The sequence below is a fragment of the Orcinus orca genome, chromosome 13 (assembly GCF_937001465.1).
Source record: "Orcinus orca chromosome 13, mOrcOrc1.1, whole genome shotgun sequence".
Classification (NCBI taxonomy): domain Eukaryota; kingdom Metazoa; phylum Chordata; class Mammalia; order Artiodactyla; family Delphinidae; genus Orcinus; species Orcinus orca.
Window position 1 is genome coordinate 65,342,378 of NC_064571.1, and position 27,907 is coordinate 65,370,284.

The 27,907-nt window shown below is 40.0% G+C and overlaps 1 protein-coding gene across 17 annotated transcripts in view; it reads right to left on the reverse strand.

The window, feature by feature from the left end:
• The window catches only part of LTBP1 (latent transforming growth factor beta binding protein 1), a 423,263-nt gene that overhangs the window by 142,136 nt on the left and 253,220 nt on the right, over nucleotides 1-27,907 (reverse strand). For 10 of the 17 annotated variants that reach the window (XM_033425264.2, XM_033425262.2, XM_004268203.4 and 7 more), the window contains 3 exons: nucleotides 12,412-12,534; nucleotides 3,166-3,333; nucleotides 184-411 (listed from right to left, as the gene is read on the reverse strand). In XM_033425264.2, the coding sequence (XP_033281155.2) occupies nucleotides 184-411; nucleotides 3,166-3,333; nucleotides 12,412-12,534 (519 nt within the window). The remainder of the gene's footprint in view (nucleotides 1-183; nucleotides 412-3,165; nucleotides 3,334-12,411; nucleotides 12,535-27,907) is intronic. The other 7 variants (XM_033425269.2, XM_033425265.2, XM_049696312.1 and 4 more) reach the window with 3 other exon arrangements.

Here is a 27,907-nt window from a genome sequence, read left to right on the forward strand (position 1 = left end):
GGCCAAGGATGTTGCTAAACATACTACAAGGCACAGAGCAGCCCCTCACATCAAAGAACTATCCACCCCAAATTGTCAATAGTGCCGAGGCTGAAAACCCCTGTTCTAGAGGTTATAAGCAGGGAAACCAAAGCAAAGACCCACAGACAGACGGCTAGGTCCGCGATCCATTTCCACTCTCACCTTCTGGCTCCGCCGCTCCTGGCCCCTGTTCCCGGGAGAAGGTCAGGGCCTCCACTGGCTCTTCCTTGGCTGGGAGAGGTGGAGGATGAGTACTTTTAGCAACAGGTTGAGTGTTCTTTGGCTTGACAAATACAGGTCCTTTACCTACATGGTGATGGATTGGCCTGCGTCTATGAACGCCAGATACCGTATAACCCATTCCACCAGGACAGATTTCCTTAAAAGCAGCTAGATTTGGGATGGGAAAATATTCCTTTTAAAAATCTAAAAGTGCAAACTTATACAGAGGAAAACAGCATGATGAATATCTCTTAATAAATCATCACTAATATAGTTACATTTAAAAACTTCAAAAACAGATGCAAAATGCTTGAATTTCTGTCAAACTTGCATATTTACAGAAAAAACCCAACCCTTTCTTTTACTAAACATTTCTCCATCTGTTAATTCCTTATCCTACCCAATCAGAATTTTATATATATATAGCATATATAGCATATAGAGAGCACATATTTTATATATATTAACATATGTCAGCTACAAATTAGGAGATAGCATACATATCATATTTTCTATTTAATATTCTATATCATATCATGTATTACACACATAAAATATATGTAATACATTAGATTTTTAGGTACAGAACATACTATATATATTATATATATCTCAGGGGGAGTGTAATATCAGCAAAAATCAGACTGTTCCCTCTTGCTTTGGTCTAACTTCACTAGTTATTAACCAGGAACTCAGTAACATCTAAGTTAAATGACTAGCAAGAAGGTTGAAAAAGAAAAAGAAATCACTATTGAGGGAAATGAGGTGCTGAAATCATCCTAATTTGTTTCCAGTTGAAGAAACCAAAGGACTCAGCCAGGATGGAGGTTATCAGCTGATATGGGGAGGCTGGTTAAGAAGGATTGAAACAGGGCAAGTGGCTTTGAAGAGAGATTCTCAGGATGGTGAAAAGGAATCCAGCGAAATACACATGCTAAAGAGATGATGGGTAGAAATAAAGGAAAAAAGGACATGCCAAGTTAGAATGTAGGTATTTTCAAGGAGAGGGATGACAAGTGAGCAAAAGCCTGACCATGACCAACTGGTCGAATTATCCTGAGGGCTAGGAAATATTCTATGCACTGGAACTGCTATTCCCGCCAGGAAGGTGGTTTTGTATGCTTTAAAAAAAAAAAAAAAAAAAGGTTGACTGGGGACCTGTGATTTGCTAGCCTCCATCGCATAATCGCCAGGAATGAGTCAAGGGGAAAGACAAGAGAGGCAAGGCAGTGTGTGGCCCGAGGAGGAACGATCCACCTAAGCCCTTTGGTGTCAGCGCTGGAGGCAAGTTACCAAATGCAGACACCAAGGAGCTCATGGTCGACGTTTTTATTTCTACTTTTAAAACTGAAAGTAAAATAAGTCACTTTTCACTTCCACTGAACAAGAGATCTCCTCTTGATGTTCTGGACCTAAAATTAGCTCTTGGTAAAAATAAAACCCCCCAATACTCCTTAAAACATGCTAAAATTTGTTTTTCTAAGGATCACACATTAAATGGTAGAACCTCATTTTTATGTTTAACTATGAAATACAATTTTCATCTGGAAGAATAGATGTTTCTAGCAAAAGTGTTTTTCTATCAAATATTTGAAGCATGAATGAACTAAACATTACTCTTATGAAAATCACCATACATCCAAAAACTGGTTAAGTGCCAAAATTTTATCTTTAATATTATTTTCAAACTTAGTTACGGCACTTTATGGAAAAGTCTTCCGCTGTTACATTTACCGTCTTGATCTATGCTTCATGTAAGGGTTACAAAAGCTATCAAAATTGAACTTAAAGTGGGTCTGTGAATTATCAAGATCATGAATTTAACTGATTATTACTTTTTAATACTGAGAGGATCAGATCCCACAGGAGGATACTAGGGCCTTCTGGAGATGTGTCAAGTTACCCAGTAAACCAAACTACCATCAACATTATACTGTCTCTGCTTTACCAGTTCTTTCTGATCCTAGCCATCAACAAACATGGCTCACGATAGTTAAATTTATATTTAAAACTTGTCTGCAACAGTGCAAGTTATAGGCCTAAGACATTAAATGGCCCTGTGAGAGTTAATACGCTTCCCTATGTGGGAAGCACCTTATGGAACAAGAAACTGAGTAGACTTTTTTTATGCCTACCCCATGCCAGTGAAATTGGGGCCACTCCTTTTTTGATAATATCATGCCCGGTATCTGCAGGTATATTTCTTTCTCTTCTCTTTAACTCTACTTGACCCTGCTTGAGAAGTTGGTGACTCCCTGGTATAAAAGCAGGGCACTTAGATAAATTTATGCTTTCAGGGCATTAGGCCATTATGTACTCAACTGAAGGATAAAGAATCATCACTTCTTAATATTCAGCTCCCACCCAGAAGTTCATGGGAGTTTGGCAGGATCTGCCCTTGAGTTATTAATCTTCAGAGCATAAATTCAATCAATGATATTCATAGTGAATATAATTTTCTCCATTTCCAACTGGAGAAATCAAGCACAATGTTCTTAACAGGACCTGAGAGGCACCTGTTCAATACATGAGTGAAAGAGTTAACCTGCACCAGGTCTAGTCGCTGTGCAGGCGGTGAGCAATCATCAGGAAAGTGCAAGTCCAACAGGGCCTTCTGGTCTCTCCACACTTTCAAACAACAGACTTAGGGCCCTAGAAGCTAGGGATAAAACGCAATGGCTTTTCTTAACATCCAAAAGGAAGTCTAATATTACACACAAATGGGAAAAGCTCTTTGCATGCAATTTTTCCCACTGATTCAACCTCGTATGTTCATGGTTTTTACAAAAGGGATAAAAACACATTGCATTATTAATAACTAATTTTAAAGTCAGAAACCACAAATAACCCAAGCTGCCCAAATCATCCTGTGTGCTTGTGTGGCCGGGAATGAATGTGAGTGCACAGCGGGGCATGTCTTACCTGTGCCTGGAAGGGGACATTTCTCACAGTGTGGGCCCCAGGCCTTGCCCACACTACAACAGCAGAGCTGCTTGGTGAGATGAACAGACAGGGGGTGCATACACTGCCTTCCGGAACTGACAAGTCGGTAACAGGGCCCTTTCTCCTCAGAGATCACAGGGGTATCCGCTGAAGCAGAGAGATAAGGCCTGACGTCACCCAAGAAACGACAAAAACCAGTTCGACATTTCACATAATAGTAAAATGAACCTAAAAGTTTGGATTAGAAATCATACTTCAGAATAAATCTGTCTAGATGTAGGGCATTACCCTTCTTGATTTAGGGTCAGTTGACCAAATGAGTTTGAGAGTCAGGACATCAAACGTCCCTGTCTCTGTCTGGTCCCTTCTTCCATTTTAGTAAGTGTTGAAAATCAACTATGTGTGCGTGAGTGAGAACAAATAATTTCAACCAAAATAAACTTGCCCAAATAAACCTAACTATAAAACCTAATTATCACAATCACTACCTCATTTGTTGTCCTGTATTTAGCCATAAGAGAGGTAGTTCTAGGGCAGAATTTGGTAAACAGCCAGGTATCATGGAAAATCAGGAACTGAACACAGTAGATACTACAAATCAGCTATCACTCTTCTTGCTTGGAGGACCGTGAGAGCCTGCAGGGCCCTATCTGGTCTCATCCTAGGCTAGCGACCAGCAAATGGGAGGCAGAGGACAGCTTCTGACTGGCAATGCCACACAAGGCCCCCGGTCCAGCCAGACAGCACACCAGAGAAGGAACAGATGACATCCTCAACCCCTCAGGAAACATCGCAAAAGCACATCCACCCACAGTCATCCAATACCTAAGTCCTCATTCTGATTCTTCTTCTATAAATTTAGTAGATGAGACTTCATTAATCTAACAGCTACTGGGCACATAGGGCAATTATGAGAATAAGAAAGACATGGCCCTGCCTTCACAAAGATCATTTTCTAGAGTAAATGTGCATGGAGAATGTTCTACAGAGCCAGTTCCAGGCCAAGTCCACACTGCTGAATAGACCAAGCTTGACGGTCACCTCTCTGTTCATTCCCCATGTCAACAAAAGCTCTTCTCTACTGCATCACTGTCCAAATGAGCTTTTCCCAATTTGCCTTTCCATTACCCAATTCCTCTAGCACCTGGCATTTCCAAATCACCTTCCTTTCCCGCTCAGAGCTAAATTTTCATTCTCACAAAACGACTGACATCTCTGCTACAAGAAACAACCTGATTCAATGAAAGCACTACAGCACAGTGAAGAGAGCAAGGGTTTTTAGATCCAGACAGACCTGGGCTCACATAGTGTGTCCACCCCTTGCCAGCAATATAACCTAGGGAAGTCACTTTGACTGGCTGCAATGGTTTACGTGTCAACTTGACTGGGCCACGGAACCTAGATAGCTGGTCAAAGACAGGTCTGAATGTTGATGTGAAGGTATTTTTCACATGAGATTAACATTTAAATTAGTAGATTTTGAGTCAAGCAGATGACTCTCCAGGATGTGGGTGCGCCTTATCCAAGCAGTTGAAGGCCTTAGGAGAAAAAGAGACTCATCTCCCCAGAGGAAGAAGGAATTTTGCCAGCAGACAGCCTTCAGACTCTGGCTGCAACATTAGCTGTTCCCAGGACCTCCAGGCTGCCAGCCTACCCTGCAGATTGGGGCTTGCCAACCTCCACATTCATGTGAGCCAATTCCCTAAAAATCCCTTCTCATCCACCCACGCTATTGGCTCCATTTCTCTGGAGAGAATGCTAACTCATACACAGGCTGAGCCTCAGTAACTCCCTCACTTATAGGTGACAAGCTCAATGTACAGACTCAAAATATCATATGCTAAACGTTTGGTTCAGAGTAGACACAAAATACACGTCAGCCTGCCTTATTAATAAAAGCAGGTACCTCCATCCTCTCAGGGGCATCTGTACACGACTTGATCGCTGCTGTAGTGGTAGAATTTCAACAAAGTGAAAACAGTCGAAAAAAGGATATGGGTGAGTTGGAGGGTGGAGCAGAGGATTGAGGGGAGCAGAGGAGACCTTCCTAAGCCTTCAAAACTTAGTTCCTCTAATAAGGCCAGGTTTGCCCAAGATTACTAAAAATGTGGTAAAAGGGAGAAGTTTGAGTCTTTTCCTCTCCCTTCTCCTACTCACTTTCTGGAGTCTGTGCAAGTCAGCTATGAAAGATTAAAGGTCACAGAAGAAAAGTAAAAGAAAATTTGTGAGTATGGTTATTACCTCCAAAAGGATAAGTTTCTGGAATGACTGACCATCAATTATATAGCATATGGGTGTGTGTCTGTCTCTCTATATAAGTTGTATAATCTTAAGAACATATACATAGTTCTAGGATAATCAGCTCACCAAGGATTTTGCTCCAAAATTTCTTCTCCAACCAAAGTGTTTGGAATTCACAACACATATTTCCATAGAAACAACGTCAGGTCAACTCACAAGAGCCTATTTTACACGTGGTAGGGATTAATTATAACACTAATCGCATTAAGGTTAGTTCTAGATCCCAAGAACAAGGGCCATTTAAAGCAGAGCAGAGTTTCCCCAAACCCTGGACATTGGCAGACGGTGACACTGGCCCCTTGTGCTGACTTGTCCACACTCGCTCCCTGGTATCCACCTCGCCCTCATATCCAGGGTAGTGATACTACCTGAGGCACCATCCCTGTTACACTTACTCTGCTCCTCTATCCAAGGACTCTACTTTAAAGTAACATATCAGGCCTACCGCCCAGATTAACCCCAAACTCCAAATCAGCAATTCAGTTTTTAAGGGATTAGTATGTGTATTTGTGTGTAAGTGAATTATAAGAGATTGCTTCTTCATTAAAGCAGGTCTCTGGTTGAGGCTCCATGCGTGGCGCACACACACACAGAAAAAGCAAAATGTTAGGCATTTTATCATGTGGAGAGTAATGACAGGAGTCAAGGAAGCTAATTCCTCCTAAACATCTTCTCCTGAAAGGTCTCTGTTTTATAGGTTTTTGTCCTTGCATCGTTTCCTAACCCAGAGATTCTCCCTAAGTGCTAGGATACTGGTGTTTGTTTGTTTTTTTTCCACGACAGCTTCCAACACACTTCAAGTGGGGGTCTTTAAGGGAATAAGAATCACTGGCTTACAGAATCATGAAAACTCAGCTGTTGGTGTGTCAGGGAACATCAGACCGTGTTGTAACTAAACATTGTGCTTCACCCCAAGTGCACATAATAATAAGCCATTAACTAATAAAAAAAATCTGCTCCTTCAAAGATGGAAGAAATCCCAGGAGAAAGCCATTGGGGACGGTCTGGCTTACATACCTAAATTATGCTAATGCTCCTATGATTCAAATTTTCTTTGCTCTATAATTATGTGGATCAAAAAGTGTTAATTTATGCCTCCCTCAGATTTCTAACAGGATGTGCCCTTTAAAATGGCCTCTATTTTAATGCCTAAGTCACCTGTTATTCTTTTATCATTTCAAATGACTTATATGGCAATTCACTTATTTCATTAAACACCTCTAGCATTTTCACATTCAACATGATACATAAACCCAGGAACAATAGGCTACCTAGAATGACGCATGATTGGTGTTTCTACTGTCTGAGTATCTTTAACCACAGACTGAAAGGCTGGTTGTAAAGGCTAATTCATTAGTATACTACATTTATTATTTAAAATATAATAAACATGATTATATAGTCTATTGCATCATAAGGATTTACACTATACTAAAAAAAAAAGTCAATATTGCCCAAAGATTGCTAAAGAATTGGTGGAAATGGGAATGGGACAGAGCAATGAGGAGGAATTACAAAGCGTGCTGGTAGGTTCATATATGTATGAAATATGGGTTTTGCAGATTGTATTTTTTGTAGGATGTGTTGCTAAGATTCAGGTGCACAGATTCAGGTACTCTATATAGAGGGAAAAACATTTCAGAAGCGTAAACCCTACTAGAAATGCCACATCAGTCAGTCAAGAAAACAAATCTTTTGCTCCTGGTGACAGACATGGGAAAAATCTTCCAAAGAAATAAACATATAGCTCTATACCCAAGTATAGTATTGAATCTCCACCATATATATCCAATGCTGATGGTGATTACATAACAAACCACCGTGAGAAGGTAAGATGCTATGGTTCTCACATTTGGGCTCCCCAATAATGTATTAACCAACTTATACTTAATTATAGGGTCGTACAACCAACTCTGATTAAACTTTCAAAGCCATGCTGCTCTTATCAATTCAAACATAAATGTAAATATTATTAAGCAGATATAAATTAACCTGGTACTTGGAACAAGTTGAAAAATAGAGAAGACTTGAGGAGACAGCATATAAGCTAGCCTCTCCTACTAGTTTGTTTTCACTCCCCCCCTCCCCCAAACACCTCCAATATCCTTATTCACTTCTTGGATGAAATTCCACATTAGAGTTTCATGCCATTAAAGCTTAAAGTCCCAATGGGATGAGTGCTGGGATGCAGGTGTGGGGAGCAAGTAACACTGTTAGAAGGAGTCTGAGAGATGACTTTCCTAGGGAAGTAAGAGCCCATAGGCACCCTTTTCAGGAAACGGGTTATTAAAAATAAATTCTGCGAGAACCAAAATTTAAAAAAAACAATGATTCTGAGGCCACTGCAGAGTCAGACCAGCATTTTACAGTGAGACTAAATAGTGAGGCTTAAATAGATGACTTGCTCCTGTCAATTTAGACCAGTTTCCTCTTCCTGATTAAAGGCTCAGCTTGTGGAGTGAGACAAATTGAGTTTCAAATTTGGGCTCTACCGCTTATAGGCTGTGGAACTTTTGGAAAGATCCTTAAACTCTCTGTGCCTCAACTTCTTCATTTCTAAAATAGGAAGAACAACACTACAAGCCTCCTAGAAATCTGGTAAGTATTATATTTGATAATCTATATAAAGTACTCATCACAGTGCCTGGCACTTAGTAAGTACACAGTAAAGATTACTACATTACTGTCACGGTTTTGGTTGTTACTGCTTTTATGTGGGAGCAAACAGTTGGCACAGATCTGTCTGTACAACCTCAAGGCCATGATGCTGTGAGACCACTAAGTGAGGAAAACTACGAGCCTAAGCTGAGACAGTCACAGAGGAGATGGGAAGAAAGGAAAAGGTAGAAAATAGATTATGAAGATCTAATGACTTTCTTGGAGACCAAAGGAGATGACAGAGTCAGAGGTGACACAGAGGCTCCCAGCCTCATTTCTGGGGAGAACAACGTCACCATGGACAAAACCACCAAGTCAGGAAGGAAAGCCCATTTTTCTCTCTCTGCTAGAGAGATCTAGCAGTCATTTACCCAATCAGCTTTATAAAAAAAAAAAAAGATCTAGAACTATGAGATCCAATTTGTTAGACCCTAGCCACATACTACTACTTCGATAAAATTTAAATGAGATACAATTTAAATTCAATTCCTTAGTCACACCAGCCACCTGTGACTAGTCTATCACATCAGAAATGTTCTGTATCTGCACTATCATCACAGAAAGTTCTATTGGACAGCATTGATCTAGCCCAAAAGTCAGCAAATTTTCTCTGTGAAAGGCAAGATAAATATTTTAGGCTTTGTGGTCCATTTGGTCTCTGTTTCAACTTCTCAGCTCTGCCACGGCAGCATGAAAGCGGCCTTAGACAGTATATAAATGAATGGACATGGCTGTGTTCCAATAAAACTATTTACAAAAACAGACGGTGGGACAGATTTTGCCCACGGGCTATAATTTGCCAATCCCTGATCTAGAACCCTAAAGTTAGAGGCACAAAACCCAATTTTAAACCTCAAATGTCCTTTACAAGCTATATGATCTTGAAAAGTTACTTAAACTCGCCTAGCTTCAGCTTCCTATTGTGTAAAATAATTCATATCTCATAAGGAAGCTGCAGAAACTAAAAAGAAATGATGTTCATGAATATGACTGGCTTTTCGAAGGGATGAGTTCGGCATCTCATGATTTCCAGAGTTAGGGCAGAAGCACATCTTCTCTCTAACCCTCTCTTTCTGTCAGTAAGCACCAAGTCCATTGGTCAAGAATATTATGAAACAGCAAATATGCAGGCTCAAAATTCTTTTTTTTTTTTTTTCCGGTACACGGGCCTCTCACCGTTGTGGCCTCTCCGGTTGCGGAGCACAGGCTCTGGACATGCAAGCTCAGCGGCCACGGCTCACTGGCCCAGCCGCTCCGCGGCATGTGGGATCCTCCCGGACCCGGGCACGAACCCATGTCCCCTGCATCGACAGGCGGACTCTCAACCACTGTGCCACCAGGGAAGCCCCTCAAAATTCTTTTACCTGGGCCCTTTGAACCTGTGGACACACCCTGCCCAGCATTCATCCTGGAGCTCTTGAATTTCTGAAGAAAATTAATTGCAGCTTAAAAAGTCAGAAAGCTTTCCTACTCCGACTGCACAGGTTATTATACTTTTCTTGGATTGGCTCTGAGAAAGCCTGGAGTTTCACCATTCCCCACAGAGAGGTAGCAACAGGTCTGGGGAACGCTACTGCAGCAACGCCCTGATCCACAGACACAGAGGTCGGAGACAGCAAACGCCAGAACTCTCCTACTTTCTTCTTTCAGCTTGGCTAAGTCAAGGACAGGGCGCGGGCAAGGAGAGAAAGTGCAGCGGTTGCAACCTTTGGCTGCAGTCAAGGAATTCTGAGGGTGTTCACCTCAGCGTATTCAAGAACAGGGAGAGCTTCCTACTGCTCCTCGGCCACTGCCAAGTGCATTTCTCTGAGTTCACAGAGTCGGCCACACCTTTTATGGCCTGGATATGCCCTAAATTCATGCTGCCTGAGCAAACGTGGTCAATCTCCTCCATCTGCTTCCACGGTCTAGCCAAGGCTGTTCTTATATCTTGCAAGAGCATTTACTCCAAATGATAGCTTTGCTCAGTGCCTTTGTGTGTCTGTGTGCGTGTCTGTGCGTGCGTGTGTGCACATGTGTGACCCCCGGTCTCCTTCTGCTACTTCCCGCATGACTATCAAGGGTACCACCAACTTGCCAGTGCTTTTCCCCCCTACTTTGTAAGTATCACCTTCTCCCCTCATTCTTTCTCAAGACGTTCCTTCTCTTTAGACTTCCCTATCAACTTCTCCAAAATATGGTTCACCCACAAATCAGACTGGATTGAACCAAGTCGCAAATCCTGAAAGACTTTACATCTCTCTATGATATTACATGTGGTAAATTCAGAGGAAAGAGAAATAAATCTGCCCACTCAATGCTGGTAAAGAGCCCAGGTTTTAACTTCAAACTCTAAACGGGAACATTTAACTAGCAACAAACGTCTCCTAATACTTATCGTTTCAGCTGTTGTAGCTGAACCATAAAATTAAATTATTTATTTTTCAACTACGAACGGATGGTTGTTTAATAAGTTCAGTATTATCTGGGCAATGACAGGGAAAATAAATGCTAAGGAAAGTGTGTTTCAAAAATCTCATTGGCAGGTTTCTACAATCTTATTAAAACCTGGATGTCTGTCCTTAGCTCTAGACATCAGATCTAGTCAAATAAAACACTTTGCGACCAGTCCTCTAAGTGTACCTAATCTACAACATTCAATGTAGTCATTTTAACCAGACTACAAAGCAAATTATTTAAGGAAAAACAAATATTCACAACAAATTCTATATTCAAACTCTAAAAATGTTTTATGCTTAAATTATACAACTGTATTTACAATACTCTACTCATGTAATTCCAATCAGCCAGAAGTTATCCCTAAATTATCTGGATATTGTCAATGATGTCATTTTTGGCCTGAAATTTCCAAATCCTTGCATCAGTTTTCAAGTGTACCTTGTATGCAAGCATAATTTTACAGTCTAATTTTATCACCTGCCAAAAAAAGCCCTATAATTAGGTGCCTGCCTGCTTTATGATCAGAACTGTCTGTGAAAGAACACGGAAGAACTTATGTGCAAAATTTCCTAATCTGTATTTGACAGGTTTCAAAGGAAAATAGTAGTAATTAGTAACAACGTTCCAAAACACTCAACAAACTCCTCTAAAAGTAATGAATGAGATTGCCATTTTTATTTTATTACATTTGTCTTTATTTCACCATGTCTATCCATCAGCTTAGGGCACAGAGTTAGAGACGCACAGTTAAAAGCAAATGATGGTACCTTCATGAAAAATATGTCTTGATGATATGATAAATTTAAAACTGGGGACCAGAAAGATACAACTTAACATATACCAATGCCACATTATAAAAACAGGTAAATAAAAACAAAAACCTAACAAGACAAAAATTAATGCAGGATTGCTCTTAACATCTCGACAGTTTTCTGCCATACATTAGTTTAAAATGTTTAACCTTTAATCATATGTGACTTTGAAAAATCTGTTGCATTTACCTACTTTGTAATAATGGGCACAAGTACCTTAAAAATAAGGTAGTCTTAAAAAATTCTGTGTCTGAGCCCTTTACGTCTAAAATGCATACATCTAATTGTCAGGTGATCTGTATTGATTATACTGGATTAGGTTTTGTGGCAAGAGTGTCTTTTTGGAGAAACTACATTTTCTGTACCAACATTAGCACATAAGATTTGATAGATGATTTTTACCCTTAACAAGGTAAAAAAAAATCTTAGAGACAGATTTGTACGGCAAAATAGTTTAACTTCAGGGACACATATCAATGGTTTTTGAGGACAACAGAATAGAATATTTGAAATTAGAATTGAATAAAAAAATCTGAAACAGAGCCTTGCTAACTATTTCCCAGACTCTTCCAACCAAGAAAGTACAGTGAAGCCTCATTAAATCAGACAGAAGTGACTCAGAATTTGGACTAATTAAAGACAGAAGCTGGGACAAAGTTTCACTCCACCTAAACAATGCTTAAAATACTCATGAAGGAAAAATCTGTTTTCATGTCTTAGGTATGCTAATTTTAATTAACTGTTTCTTTGCATAATTCCTCTGTGTGCTTGTTCTCTACCTTAAGTTTAAGCTGTCATTTTTTCTGAACACAATAAAAATGCATTTTTTAAATAAACAGATTTATTGTAGTATATCAGGCCGCCTCCTCCCTCCTGTCGTTTTAATGACATTTCCCTGCATATTCACAATATTCAGTTGACTGCTGAGTATTTACCTTCTTTTGGATACTTCCCCCTTCCCCCCACCCCCCCCAAAAAACATGCAAAATAGTAATAAAAAGTGATCATTACTTACGAACACAACTTGAAAAGGTAGGATCTGGCCCAAATCCTATTTTGCAGGTACATCTATAGCTGCCCATGGTATTCAAACACTCACCATTAGGGCACACACCCTGTAGTTGGCATTCATTAATATCTGCAGGAAAACAATTCTTTTAGAAAGAGAAGTCAAGTTCTATGGAACAGATTCTGGCTGTAAATTGCATTCCCTGTCTTTATCACTATAATACCTCTCGGTCATAGTAAGTAAGAGATGCGAGCGACTTTTAATGCAGCAGCAGTTTAATCAAATCAAACATTTACTGAACATCTACAGTTTAGCAAATATTTACTATGCACCTACTGTGTACCTGGTTCTATGCTAGATACTAGAGACTTACCAGTGAACAAAACTGACCAAAGATGCCAGCCTTCACAGAGCTTATATTTTAGTGTTAGTGTTTTTTAAGTATTATAGGGCATATAGGCAAGGCGAAGACTCTTGCCCTGGAGACACTTACAGTCTAGTTGTGCCTATAACTATGTAAAAACTAAAGAAGTGAAAATCGTTATCACAATCAGAAGAAAGGTCATAAACCTGAAGAAATTAAATTATGCAATTGCCTGTATAGACAAATAAGAGCTACTAAAGGAAGGTGGAGGTAAGGGAGACTGCAGCATGGAGAAGGAGGGAAGACTTCATCAGGTGTTGAATTTGGGGAGAAGCCAGATGGATGGGCAGGAAGGGGTGAACGATCTACATGGGTGGACATCAGAGCATGAGTGACAGAGACTGCAGAAGGAAAGGGATCAGGAAATCATGAGTCAAACTTTTGGCTGGAAAAGAAGTTTCAGGAAGGTGAATAGTCGGAAAAAGAGCTGGTTAAAGCCAGGCTAGGTTTGGATGCAATTTTATTGAAAACAGGGAAATATATGAAAGGTCTGTGAGCAGGAGGAAGATATAATCAAGGGCGGGCACTAGGGAAACACATCTGGCCAGCACATGTCTTGGTGAGATGAGATTAAAAGTTTGATCACTGAAGGAATAAGCAAGTATGAGACTGGTGACAAGCCAGGTTAGTGAGAATTATCAGGAAGAGAAGGAATGAAGTTTTGTTTTTTGTTTGTTTGTTTTTGAAGGGCAACTGACAGTGCATGGTGTTTGGTGTTTGGCCAACACGGGCACTAGAGAAGAAGAGGGTAAAAGATGCCCTTGAGGCTTCTAATCTGAGCAAAGAGGAAAAGACACTATTGGTTTTGTAGAAAGTTCTGTGAAGGAAAAAGGCAGATGAAGAGATAAGCTTTCCACATGAAAGAATGCTCAACATCACTAATCATTAGAGAAATGCAAATCAAAACTACAGTGAGGTATCACCTCACACCAGTCAGAATGGCCATCATCAAAAAATCTACAAACAATAAATGCTGGAGAGGGTGTGGAGAAAAAGGAACCCTCTTGCACTGTGGGTAGGAATGTAAATTGATACAACCACTATGGAGAACAGTATGGAGGTTCCTTAAAAAACTACAAATAGAACTACCATACGACCCAGCAATCCCACTACTGGGCATATACCCTGAGAAAACTATAATTCAAAAAGAGTCATGTACCACAATGTTCATTGCAGCACTATTTACAATAGCCAGGACATGGAAGCAACCTAAGTGTCCATCGACAAATGAATGGATAAAGAAGATGTGGTACATATATACAGTGGAATATTACTCAGCCATAAAAAGAAATGAAATTGAGTTATTTGTAGTGAGGTGGATGGACCTAGAGACTGTCATTCAGAGTGAAGTAAGAAAGAGAAAAACAAATACCGTATGCTAACACATATATATGGAATCTAACAAAAAAAGAAAAATGGTTCTGAAGAACCTAGGGGCAGGACAGGAATAAAGATGCAGACGTAGAGAATGGACTTGAGGACACAGGGAGGGGAAGGGTAAGCTGAGATGAAGCGAGAGAGTGGCACTGACATATATACACTACCAAATGTAAAACACATAGCTATTGGGAAGCAGCCACATAGCACAGGGAGATCATCTCGGTGCTTTGTGACCACCTGGAGGGGTGGGATAGGGAGGGTGGGAGGGAGATGCAAGAGGGAGGAGATACGGGGATGTATGTATATGTATAGCTGATTCACTTTGTTAGAAAGCAGAAACTAACACACCATTGTAAAGCAATTATACTCCAATAAAGATGTTAAAAAAAAAAAAGAGGTAAGTTTTACACTAGAAGGTCACGCTGGGATACTCAAGTATTGTATAAATATCCAGCCATAGCAGCAGATTCAGGAATAAAGTGAAAGGAAAGCATCGCTGGAAACAGAGCCTCAAGGTCATCTGCATGCGGTGATTGCTATGGTCTCAACTTTTTGGGCCCCCCACCCCACCGCCAGATTCATATGTTGAAATCCTAACCCTCCCCAAAGGTGACGGTATTAGTAGGTGAGGCCCTTGCAGGGTGTTTCAGTCATGAGGGAAGAACCCTCCTGAATGGGATTAGTGCCTTATAAAAGGGGCTCCAGAGAGATCCCTAGTCCCTTCCATCATTTGAGGACACAATGGAGACATGTGTAACTGGAAGAGGGCCCTCAACAGAAGGTGACCATGCTGGTGCCTTGATCTGGGACTTACCCGCTTCCAGAACTGTGAGCAATAAATACCTGCTGTTTTTAAGCTACCCAGTTGGTGGTATTTTGTTATAGCAGCCCAAATGGACTAAGACAGTGGCCCAAGGGGAAATCAAAATGATTTGGAAGAGGAGAGACGAAAATGTGGCAATTTTTAAAAAAAGATTATAGAGTCATTTGCAAAGATAATTAAAAATAAACAGAATGTGACAAGTTAAAAGTAAAAAAGAATTAGTAGTCATCTATTTTATTCAGGGTGTCTTATGAAGCTTAACAGTTAACAGACTTGGCTTTTAGTGTTTCCATTTGAAATTATATTTACTTCTTTCAATCATTAATTCTAATAAAACTTCTATTAAGGATCCTAAAATGTTAATTTTCTACATTAAACTGAACGCCATGGTAGCAAAACATTACTAGCAGAATCGTCACATAAAAAGGCAAATGCAGCCTGCAATAAATCACTATTTGCTTATATTTCATATTCTACGCAGCCAAAGACATCTACATGGACATATTTTACCCAACACATGACAATATGACATTTTCAACGACATTCAAATGACAACCCATGTTTGTTGTGTAAATTCTACAGCATTCCAGCTTGCATGCAGCTGGAAACTGGTATAGCTAGATGACACCTGGACCAGCATATGGTCCAGCACCTGCCCATCTTACTATTTTTTTATGTTGGGGGTAGGAGTTAATTAATTAATTTATTTATGGCTGTGTTGGGTCTTCATTTCTGTGAGAGGGCTTTCTCTAGTTATGGCAAGCAGGGGCCACTCTTCATTGTGGTGCGCAGGCCTCTCACTATCGCGGCCTCTCTTGTTGTGGAGCACAGGCTCCAGACGCGCAGGCTCAGTAGTTGTGGCTCACGGGCCTAGTTGCTCCGCGGCATGTGGGATCTTCCCAGACCAGGGCTCGAACCCGTGTCCCCTGCATTAGCAGGCAGATTCTCAACCACTGCGCCACCAGGGAAGCCCCCCTATCTTACTCTTGATCAGAGTGTGTGTTGTATTATAACGCACATTTATGCACAGCATGTGATTGAAAATATCCCCCTATAACTCATTCTCTTTAAGAGAACCACCATGAAGGACCAGGAAGGGTGCCAAGTCCAGTTGGGGTTTACATGGTACAAGCGAATCCCCTGTTGTATGTCCCCACTTAAACCTCAAATTTGGGTAACCAGCCAGTTGTGGTCAAAAAGGCTGGACCACTGTTTCCCCTCATGTTCCCACTAGGGCGTGATCATCAGCCTTCCTCTTTCTCTGAGGGGCTTTTACTCCTGTTCACTGACTGCACCATTACACCTTCCGTGTTTACCTCTTGGGACCCAGAATTTTCCCTTATCTGGAAGTTTCTATGACAGTACCATCTAGTCTCCCTGCTGGCTAACCTCCCTGCAGGTTAAGGTGGTGTTTGTCCCCCACAAAGCATAGATACCTGGTACACAACCACTACCTTCTGCTCTCTTCCAATGTCCCCTCTTTGACTCCCAACTTTGCCCACCACTTCGACCATGATGCCATGGGAATGGAGCACAGAAATTAAGCCTTAAACAAAAACACTATGGCTAAAGACAGGAAGAAGTAGAGTGAAGAAGAGGAATCATACAAAATTTTCCCTTCCCTTTTCCTACCATCTCTATTCTAATCAGCTTGTGCCCCTAGCAATACCACTTCCCCTAATTTTGGCTCCAGAAACCCAGAAGCATGGACACACTCTCACAGCTTCCAGAAAAACTCCCATTTCCCTCAACCACCTCAATTTATTTTTATCATATTCTAGAAAATACTATAAATTAGAGATTAAATTTCCAAGATATTTTCTTTTTAAAGTTACATCCAGCTAAGTATATCCATCTTAAGTGTACAACTATATGAGGTTTTTGCATATACATACATGTATACATACAAGTAGATAAGTGTGTACACGTGTGTATGCACATACTGTATAACCACCACCCAGATCATGACTTAGAACATTCCCAGTGCCTCAGCAGGCACTTCATGTCCCTTCCCAGTCAACCTCTTTGCCCCCATAGGTAACTACTATCCTGATTCCCATCATGGTTGATTAGTCTTAGCTGTTCTTAAACTTCATATAAAGGGAATCATATTGTATATATTCTTTTGTCTGACTTTATTATGCCTAAGAGATTCACCAATGTTGTTGCATACAGTTCATCTTTCACTGCTCTGTTACATTTTACTGTGTGAGTACAAAGTTAATTTATCTGTTCTACTGTTGAGAGACATTTGGGGGGTTATTTCCAACCATGCACCTGTGAACATTCTTTTTTTTTTTGCAGTACGCGGGCCTCTCACTGCTGTGGCCTCTCCCGTTGCGGAGCACAGGCTCCGGACGCGCAGGCTCAGCGGCCATGGCTCACGGGCCCAGCCGCTCCGCGGCATGTGGGATCTTCCCGGACCGGGGCATGAACCCGTGTCCCCTGCATCGGCAGGCGAACTCCCAACCACTGCGCCACCAGGGAAGCCCCACAAGAGACTCTTTACACAACCTAATGTAACACAGCCTTAGCATTTTAGCACCAGAGGATGATAACAACAATCTAGTACTATGAGGCAAGGACCCTCATCACCCTCCTTTGTATTTGTACAGCACACCTTCTCTCACTGGAACTTTGTAACAATTTTGGAAGGTGAGCAACACAACAGTTATTCACAGTTTTATAGAGATAACTTTGTCCAAGCTCTTATTTTTTAAAAGGGTTAAGGGAGAATGGGGAAATCTAATGGGAGAAATCTCTCATTAAGACCGAGTTTGGTAACTGGGATCCTAAATTATGTCACCTAAAGCAAGTCATTTGTTTTCTCTTGATCTCACTTTCCTCTCTTGCAACGCAGATAATCCCCAAGGTTGCTCCTAGCTTAAATATCCTGACTTCAAAACAATCTGCAAGTTGCCAGAGTTGAAAATGCCAAGGAATAAATAAAGTATGACATTTACTGCATAACATATATCATGACTAGCATAAGTACCCTGTGGGAAATAAACACACTTTTATGTATCTATGCTCCTACAGGAAAGTATGTATGTTTAACAAAGTGAGTACTAATTTACTGCCTTTTTAGGAACACAAGTTTATACAGGAAATGAGGCATGTCCAGTAACCAAAAGGAGTTAGGTACCAGGTGAGAACAGTACATGCAGATCTTTATACTGTGTGAAAATATGAAGTGTTTTGGAGATTCTGGTTTTTGCTGATGGACAGAAATGCCATCACACAATTCAGCAATTTGACTTCCAGTTGAAAGCAGGAAAAAAAACCACCTCTGAGGTCAATACTTTTCCTAGCCAGACAGACCATTTGGCTGTTTAACAGGGATCACTTAATTTAGATAAAGGAGGAGTTCACTCTCTAAGAGGACATATGTATTTCTTAAACTCCCCCACCCCGGGAAGCAGCTTCACACTGGGTACACACACCCCTGGATACTTTTTTTTTTTTTTTCGGCTGCGTTGGGTCTTCGTTGCTGCGCGTGGGCTTTCTCTAGTTGCTTTGAGCGGGGGCTACTCTTGGTTGCGGTGCGCGGGCTTCTCACTGCAGTGGCTTCTCTCGTTGCGGAGCATGGGCTCTAGGCACACAGGCTTCAGTAGTTGTGGCACACAGGCTCAGTAGTTGTGGCTCGCGGGCTGTAGAGCGCAGGCCCAGTCGTTGTGGCACACGGGCTTAGTTGCTCCGCGGCATGTGGGATCTTCCCGGACCAGGGCTCAAACCCGTGTCCCCTGCATTGGTAGGCGGATCCTTAACCACTGCGCCACCAGGGAGGCCCATGCTTGGATACTTTTATTTAAGGGAATCAATTCCTAGATCTTGAGCCTTCATGTGTTTTCTTCTCTAAAAGTGCTCTAACAACACACTTGCCAATCTCCTTTTCCCTCTCTCCTTTACTCAGTGTCTGCTTTCTCTTCAAGGCACCCTCTTGCCCATCTGGAATCTCTCTAGGTGCACTGCCCTACAATGTGAAATTATCAAAGGCACCAAACGAATAAACAATTCACAAATGTATCCCTCCTGAGGGACACAGTCACAGGAAAAGGGATAAGTCTGATTTATTTCATAAGAAAGTCTGGTTTTACCAATTAGGTTAGACGGCAGACATCATTCATTAGAGTAAATGAGCCAATGCTGCTGCTGAAAATATGTTGAAAGCCCACATTTAATAAAACATGCCAGAAATGAATCTACTACACCCATTTAATTTTTGATTAAAAAAATGCAGATATTGGCTTAAAAATGTGTGAACACCTAAGTTTTTCAAAATTATTTTAGGAGCTAAGGCAACAAAAAAATGTTAGAAGATCAACATTCAAGAGCAATCTTACCCAAGGTATTTTATACAAAACACAAGCTTTGTGAGACTTCTGCTACAAGAAGAGTTCTGTGGCCGAATATGATTGAGAAACGCTGCATATTCTATATACATCTGCACATGGAAGACCCCCTGAGAAGTCCTTTGGCGAGGACTCGGTTTTCTCTGTTTAACTTGGTATTCTCCACACTTTTGGCCATGGAATCGCTTTTCACACACCACCTATTCACATCGAGCTGACCTAGTGGTCTGTGGAGCACATTTTGTGAAATGTTGCTCTCTTGGGTCAGCCCCAGGAACTATCATATGGGTCTCTTTGTGATTGTATTTGTTTCAACCTAGGCCCTACTGCAGCCATAGCCTCATGACCTGTAACTGTCCCACATTTATAAAATAATCATCTAGCATGGGGTGGATTCAATCACTGAACTCACTCAAAGGAAGCAAACCACTGTGGGAACAACTCCCTGCCTTCCAATCCTTCTGTGTGCAGGGTAACATGATAGAAGAATTATCAGAGCCCAGAGAACAGCCTGTATTTATTTCTCAATACATGTGTGCTACACATGGAAGATGCACATCTCTGCTGGTCTTGGATTTCCGACTATAATCTATAGACAGTACATTAATTTCTCCTTGAAACATTCATAGTAACATTATCTATTATGGGCTTTCCCCATGACTCGTGATACAACAGGCTTCTTCCCATTGATTTTATAGCCCCAGAGACTAAGGTCAAAGAGCTATTGGAAAACACAATGTGCTAATGACTCACTTCACCACTGTCTTTCCTGAAGAAAAGTGAATAAAATAAGCAGACATTTCCTTTTTGAATCTTATCCCAGTGATAGGAGCACAGTAAGAGGACCCACCAGAAAATGATTTTACAATGGATGGGAATGGGTCCCAAACTGATTTTAAATGCTAAAATGATACTCAGGTCCAAATCAAAACTTTAAATCCTTACCCAAAATATTGTGCCTATTTAGACTAGAAAAAGCAGCAGGAGTTCCAAGAGGATGTCTAGGCCAGTAAAGTAACACCTTCACATCAGTAAAACGTATCAATTGCCTCTTGGTCATTGAGACTGCAAAGCATGATTCAGCATCACATTAAGTACCCCCCCAGTTTCTGGGATTAAATCACTAAATACAGCAGAGCACTGTGATGAATCTGACGGGTAAATAAAAAGAATTTTAAACATTTTAAGTACTTTGAATAACTTAATTATCAAGTCTGGTTGACTGCAGTCTTAGTTCACGCCTACTGACTTTCTACTATGATTTCCCAAATATATAGCAATAACAGTGGATTCTAAGTTTCATTTTCATACCCACATTAGTCTCCTATACATATTGCTTATTTCCTCCTGGAAAGAAAGAAATATCAGAGTAATAAATTCCCTTATGTTAATGGAACTGAAGGGAACTTTAGAGAAAACACTAACTGTCGCTAGTGTTGCATAAACTAAGAAGTCACAGAAGAACATGCTGAAGGAAGGGAAAAGTCACTGAAAAGTTTTAAATGAAAACATCAGTGGATATTACGTCACTAGTCACAGTTCTGAATATTAAAGAAATGGTATTGGCCACATGCTGCTAAGTGAAAGAAGACAGACACGAAGCACTTACTGGGTAATTTGAAAGTTCCTAAAAAGACAGCTCATCTATGCTTATAGTAGTCGGGACAGTGATTACTTCTGGAAAAGAGGGAGAAAGTAAGAATTGAGAAGGGACAGAGGGAGGATTCTGGGGTGCAGGGGATCTTCTATTTCTTTTTTTTTTTTTTCTATTTCTTGACTTGAGTGATAAGTACACAGTTATGTTCACTTTGTGATATTCACTGAGCTAATTCCCTGTGATGTGTGCATTGTTCTATATATAGGTTACACTACTAATAAAAATTTAAATAGATAATAAACTACATAATTTCTAATATTATCAGACTTTTTTCACCAACACTTTTTCAACATGGCCTCATAAGTTTAGGCGTAAAGTGACCTCCCAGTAATACAAATAAAGATCTTCAAGGTGTTACAGACCGATTTCTAAAATTGCCGCAATTCTCTACCTCTTTTTGTATCCATGACCCTGTCTATGTGACTTTGTAACTTCTCCCACTAGCAAGTAGAGTCTATTTTCCCACTCCTTGAATGCAGGCTGGCCTGTGACTTCCTTCAGCCACCAGTTACAGCTGAAGTGACAGTGTGTCAATCCCAAGCCTAGGCCTCAAAAGCTTTAGATAAGACACCTTGTGGAAGATTGCTGAGCCATCCCTGCTGAAGCCATCCTGGACCATCCAGCCCCAGGCAGCCATCAGCTGATCACAGACCCAAGACTGAGCCTGGCTGACATCACCCATACCCGGCCTGGGTCAGCAGAACTCTCCAGCTGCCCCCAGAAGCGTGAGAAACACATGATTGTTTTAGTAAAGTAACTGTTAACTTACAGGGGAAGGGAGAAGAGGTGATACAGCAGGGGAGTGCCTCAGGAGGAGTGCTCAAAAGGAATGCAAGCTTAAACAAACAGCCTCTAGAGGCCTCAATGTTCTGCTTGTTAAGGACTTCAGGATAAAACTAAGGTACAATGGCTTGCTAATAACAAGAGAGAAAAACACTTATTTTACCTACAAAGCAGACACATTTAAAACAAGAAAACTTGCTGTGAAAGTAAACAATGAAGTGTGGAGAACTCTGATTTCTAAACCAAGTTACTGAAAGCACCTAACAGGAGAGTCTGATCTAAAGAGTAAAAGAACCAGAGAGCATCTGATATCCCCCCCAGTGCTGCTGCTTTAAGCCATGGTTTCCCCACCTGTAATAAGCAGATGCAGTCGTTGTCAGGAATTAATGACATAAAAAGCATGATAAGAAGTACTACAAACTACTAAGTAAATGTTAGTAGCACAGAATGGGGAGAGGGAGCCCAGGCACCACAGGTAGATGCTAGCACTCTCCAGGTATGCTATCTTCCATTACTTAATTTCTTTGAGCCTCAGGGCTCAGTTTCACTACAAGTTTAAAAAAACATAACACTATCTCACAGGGTTACTGTGAGAATTATGACATAGCTGAAGCACCCAACCCAATGGCTCCACTAAACAGGCTTTCAATAAACACTAGCAAAATACATAAACAGGTAGATAAAACGATGTGTAGGCGATAATGACCAAAAAGGAAATTTATTGTATTAGAAAAGAGAAAGTTATCAAGTTTCTTATGCAAGTACTACCATAAGGAAAGAAGTAGCACATAAATAAAATCAGCAGTAATTAGAGCAGCAGGTGGCCTAGCTAGTTCCACCTCAGGAGAAAGTCTGGAGAAAAGTTGGGTGAGAACCTAAGAATACTAGAGGAAGCAGCTGGGGGAGGTACAAAAGGGTTAAAGTGGGCTTGAGAGCTGGAGAACTTAGCAAACTTAGACCTTTTATGGCATTTGCTGTGTCAGGATCACCGTCACTAAAAACATAGTTATGTCTACAGATCATCACCGTCTCCCTTGTTCCTTGTTACCATCACTGCAATAAGACCCAGAACAAGGTGAGTGGGCCTTGAAAGAGATGGGGAGACAGGGAGGAAGGGAGCATGGGAAAGAGAGAAAAAGGGAGGGAGAGTCCAGAGCACTCACTACGGTCATCCCTTGATATCCCTGAGGGACTGGCTCCAGGACCCCCTCTCCTCATGCAGATCCCCAAATCTGTGGATGCTCAAGTCCTTTGCATCGAATGGCATAATACAGCCAGCCCTCCATATCTGCAGATGCAGAACCCACGAACGTGAAGGGCCGACTGTACTAATTGGAAGACATTTATATTAGCTCCATGACAATTTGGTCACAACCCAAAATCTTTGAAGCAAACCAAAAATGTCAATGAAGGAAAAAACAAAATTAACAAAATTAATTAACAAACGATATCAACTTCCCATGTATTTAAAATAAAACCTTGAAAGAAGCTTACACTCACTAGCCTTAGGCACCGTAACAAACTTCAAATTCAGCCTGCCTCAACCCCCAACATACCTCAACTGACTTACCCACCTCCACTGGTGCATGTTTTCCCACGCCCGTGTCTTAGTTCCTTTCAGCCCTAATAACTACCCTGCCCCATATATCACCGTCTTCCCCAAATTACAATTATTTGAAAGTAAAATTATTTTTCTACATACAAAACTCAGACAAAATTATTAAAACCAACAGGAGTTAGTTCCAAGATTGTTAAAAAAAAAATAGCAATCTTGCTCACAGCCATATTCAATATAAAGTACCTGGGGAAAGCCTAAATGAAAATGTGAAGAGCCTATGTGAAGAAAAACATACTACTTAACTGCCCTTTTTGTGGTTTCAAATTTGTAAAGAAAAGGAAATAAGGAAGGAGAGGAGGGACACAGTCAGTGGGCTCTCTAAGCCTAGTGGGAAGGGAAATTGTACACCCTCTCTGAAGCCTAATGTGCACAGGATGAATCAAAGCTTGGGAGCCAATAATGTCTCTTCTATATGTAATCATAGCTTCACATGAAGGTTTATGTTCAAGTACACCCCTGACAGCATTATATATATATAAAGGAAAAAAAGACACTAATCTGAAAATCCAACTTTAGGGGAATGGCTAAATGAATTATCCTATATCCATTAACTGGGATTCTATGTCAGCATTAAAATAATTTTTAGAAGATTATTTAACAATATCAGAAAGTGTTCATTATCTATTAAGTAAAAACACAGTTTTCACAACTATCCATGAAATATAATCTCAAATTTATATATATGTATATATATATACACATATATATATATGATTGGTAGAAAATATAACAAAATACATTTATTTGGTATTTTTATTCTCTATACATTTCTCTAGTTCCTAAATATTAAACAATAGGTGTGAATTATTTTTATAAACAGGAAAGAAAGTGCTTTTTTTTTTTTTAAAGGAATATGTTTTTAAATGCCATCTGTGATTTTCGAACTCAATGGGAACTGTCCTCTGAAACTGCATAATGTTTGGTTCATTTCTTTTACAGCACTAACTACATGCTGCCTTGATGTTTTAATTATATGTGAGACAGCGATTTTTGTAAGGGTAGGAATTGAGTTTTATTAACATATTTCTCAGTGTGCCCCCACTTAAATCGTCATTAAATATCCATAAAACAAATGCGTGAATGCACGGCAGATGGTGAATAAATTTATGTTGATGGGCTGCTTAATTACAATGGTTAAGAAGACTATCTGTGGATAACAATTATATAATATGAAGTTTTCTGAAAAGCTTTTCTGTATTCTCAAGGAAAAGCAATAATAAATAAATAAATAAAAATAAATATATTGATACATGTATATATATGTTAAAAACCACATTCTGGGGCTTCCCTGGTGGCGCAGTGGTTGGGAGTCCGCCTGCCGATGCAGGGGACGCTGATTCGTGCCCCGGTCCGGGAAGATCCCACGTGTCGCGAAGCGGCTGGGCCCGTGAGCCGTGGCCGCTGGGCCTGCGCGTCCGGAGCCTGTGCTCCGCAGCGGGAGAGGACACAGCAGTGAGAGGCCCGCGTACCGCAAAAACAAACAAACAAAAAAACCACATTCTGATACTGATCTCTTAAAAAAAAAAAACCTCAATCCTGATATGGACACTTTTTTTTTTTTTTAAAGTAACACAGTAAGTTCATGCTTTGGCATTCACCCCAGTTCCTAACATAAAGCAATTACAGATAAAATATCAAGGTCAAAAAACGAGGTCAACATCCCAGTAAACCTGAAATGGTATAGAAATACATGGTAGCTGGTAGTCACTGAAGCTCTGGGTCTGCTGTCTAGAAAGCAGCAGGGGAAGCCAGGAGTTTAACACATTACTGACCAGGGGATTTTGGCAGAAACACACGCCTGTGGCTGTAATACGTCTCCAGTCAAAAGTGGGTTTAACAACTGAGGATAACAAACTAAACCAATTTATGCAAAAACACTCCTCCCTCAGCAACTAAAATCCAGCTAAACTTTTCAGTTTGCTTAAAAAGTTAAATAAATACATTTTAAAAAATGAAAAAAGAACAGGTTAGCTATGAAAAACAATGAGAAATTTTGGAACTGATAAATAATCTTAGAATTAAAAGTGTAACAGATGGGATAGAATCTAGATAGGCATCGTAAAGCAGCAATTAGAAAACTGGAAGACAGAACTGAGGTATTCACGCATAAGGTAGCAAAAAAGACAAGAGGATAAAAGCACAAAAGACGTGTTATAAGAGACACGAAAACCAGAGGCTCCAACACTTGTCTAAAAGGAGTTTCAGCTGAAAAGCACAGTGGAGAAACAATATTTTAAGAGATAACAGCAGATCATTTTTCAAATATGAGGAAAGACCTGAGTCTTCAGATGGACAACACAACACTCTGCCTACTGAGTAAAATCAAGATAAATCCAAATATAGACACACATCGTGGTAAAACTACAAAACATAAAGAATTCAGAGATGATCTCCAAAGAGAGAAACATTATCTACAAAGGAAGAAAGTATCAAAAAGAGGTCAGAAAGACACTGGTATAATGTAGGTCAAAAGTATTGTTGGAAAATAACTGTTATCCTAGAATTGTACACCTGACTAATCTTGTTACAGAATGAGCTCAAAATAAAGATATTCTCAGACATGTAAAGTATATACTTCTCAGTGATCCCCATTTAAAGAGCTGTTAAGGGATGTGATCTCAAAATACAAATTAGTGAATAAAAATACAGGATACCCAGTTAAATTTAAATTTCAGATAAACTAATACTTTTAAAATACATGTCCCAAATTATTTGCTGTTTATCTGAAATTCAGATTTAACTGGGCATCGTATATTTTACCTGGCAATCCTACCACAAAAGAAAACATGAACCCACAAAGCAAGCAGAGGACATAAGAAACAATGCTGAGTGCAAAAACTGATACAGTGTCAGTAAATTCATTTTACTATCAACTGTATGAAAAAGACTATTTACATTAACCATACCTTTGAAGATAATTCTAAAATGATAACTCTTCTCTAAGCCACAAATCCATTTTCTTTTAAATGTGCAAGAAGTTGTCATAATGGCCTTTGGACATTTCTATGTTAAAAGAAGTGTAAATCCAACAGCTGTTCTCCCAGCATGTATCACAAAGCCCGTTATATTACAAATGATACATGCAATATATTACAAATGATACATGCAATTAATCATAAGAAACATAAGAAATTTGCCTTAAAATTAGGCATCACTTCATCTCATCCTACCTGTCTGTTTTAACCCAACACTATGCCATAGGCCACATTCTTTTCTCCAGCCAAGTCAGTTTTCCTGAGGGTCTCTCCTGTACTTTCTAGTCCCCTCAAAGCACTCAAAGACCAGTGTTCCTCTATGTGTTCACCATACTCCATTCACAAGCAATTTTTTGACGATCATTAAGACGTCTGAAATGTAAGCTACAGTCCAGACATGCTCTTCATAACCAAGAAGTTCCATGTACAGCTTCCTTATATGGATTATTAACCAAGATTGGTGAGTTTCACTTAATGACAGAGATACGCCCCTGAAAAAAACACTCCATTATCTTTTCTATGGTCTGAATACAATTCAGTTTTAGATGCACATCGGGGCACTTTCTATCAAAAAGGAGACCTGCAGTGACAGTTTTAATAGAGTATTACCGTCTTAGTGTATCTGTGTTGTAAATGTATTTTATTAAAGCAGAATAACCAGTGTAATAAAATAATGCCAAAAGAAAGTTATGTGGACAGCTCTTTCGTACTTGCTTTAACAGGCTCATCTGGAGGCAGCTGAAATTCAGCTAGATGGATGAGTGAACAAAGCAAATCACATCCTGCTGATTCAAACTGATTTAATTACACTAAATCCAAAGGGCAAGACCAATGTCTTATTCATCATTCATCACATATCCTCAGTCTGTAGCTCAGGAGTGCTCCACCAACTAATGTTTGTGGATTATGGAATATTTTTTAAAGATTTCAAAATTATTCTCGAAAAAGGAATATGCATACACTGGATTCTAAAAGTGTAGACGTCTTCTAGCTATGTATTTTGGCATTGCCCGCAGCACCTCTGCACATGCTAAAAATGTAGAAAACAGTAGATTGATTAATTTACAGTTATAAAATCAAACAGGTAAGTGATTTTAGCATATCAAGAGATATTTGCTTTTAATAAAAGATTTCACTGAAAAGACTGGTCCCCAAGTAATTTCAGAACCCAATTCTAGTTTTAAAAGTTAGATTTACACCTAATTTTTAAGAACTCATTTATTTCATGGCAAAGTTATGGGCAAATGACTAATCAAAATGCAGGGAAGAAGTATGAAAGTAGGAGTTCCTATGATCATTTCCATGAGGTACTACTTCATTTAATTCTAGTTCTACATCAAAACTTTAGAATAATAATCAAATGACAAAAGCTGCTCTAGATCCACCAGGAAATTTAATTGTATTGTTTGTTATGATAAATGAAGCAAATTATAACAATTCCATAATGTTGAGGGTAGTGAGGCAAGGTTTTAGAGCTCCATGTGTTTACA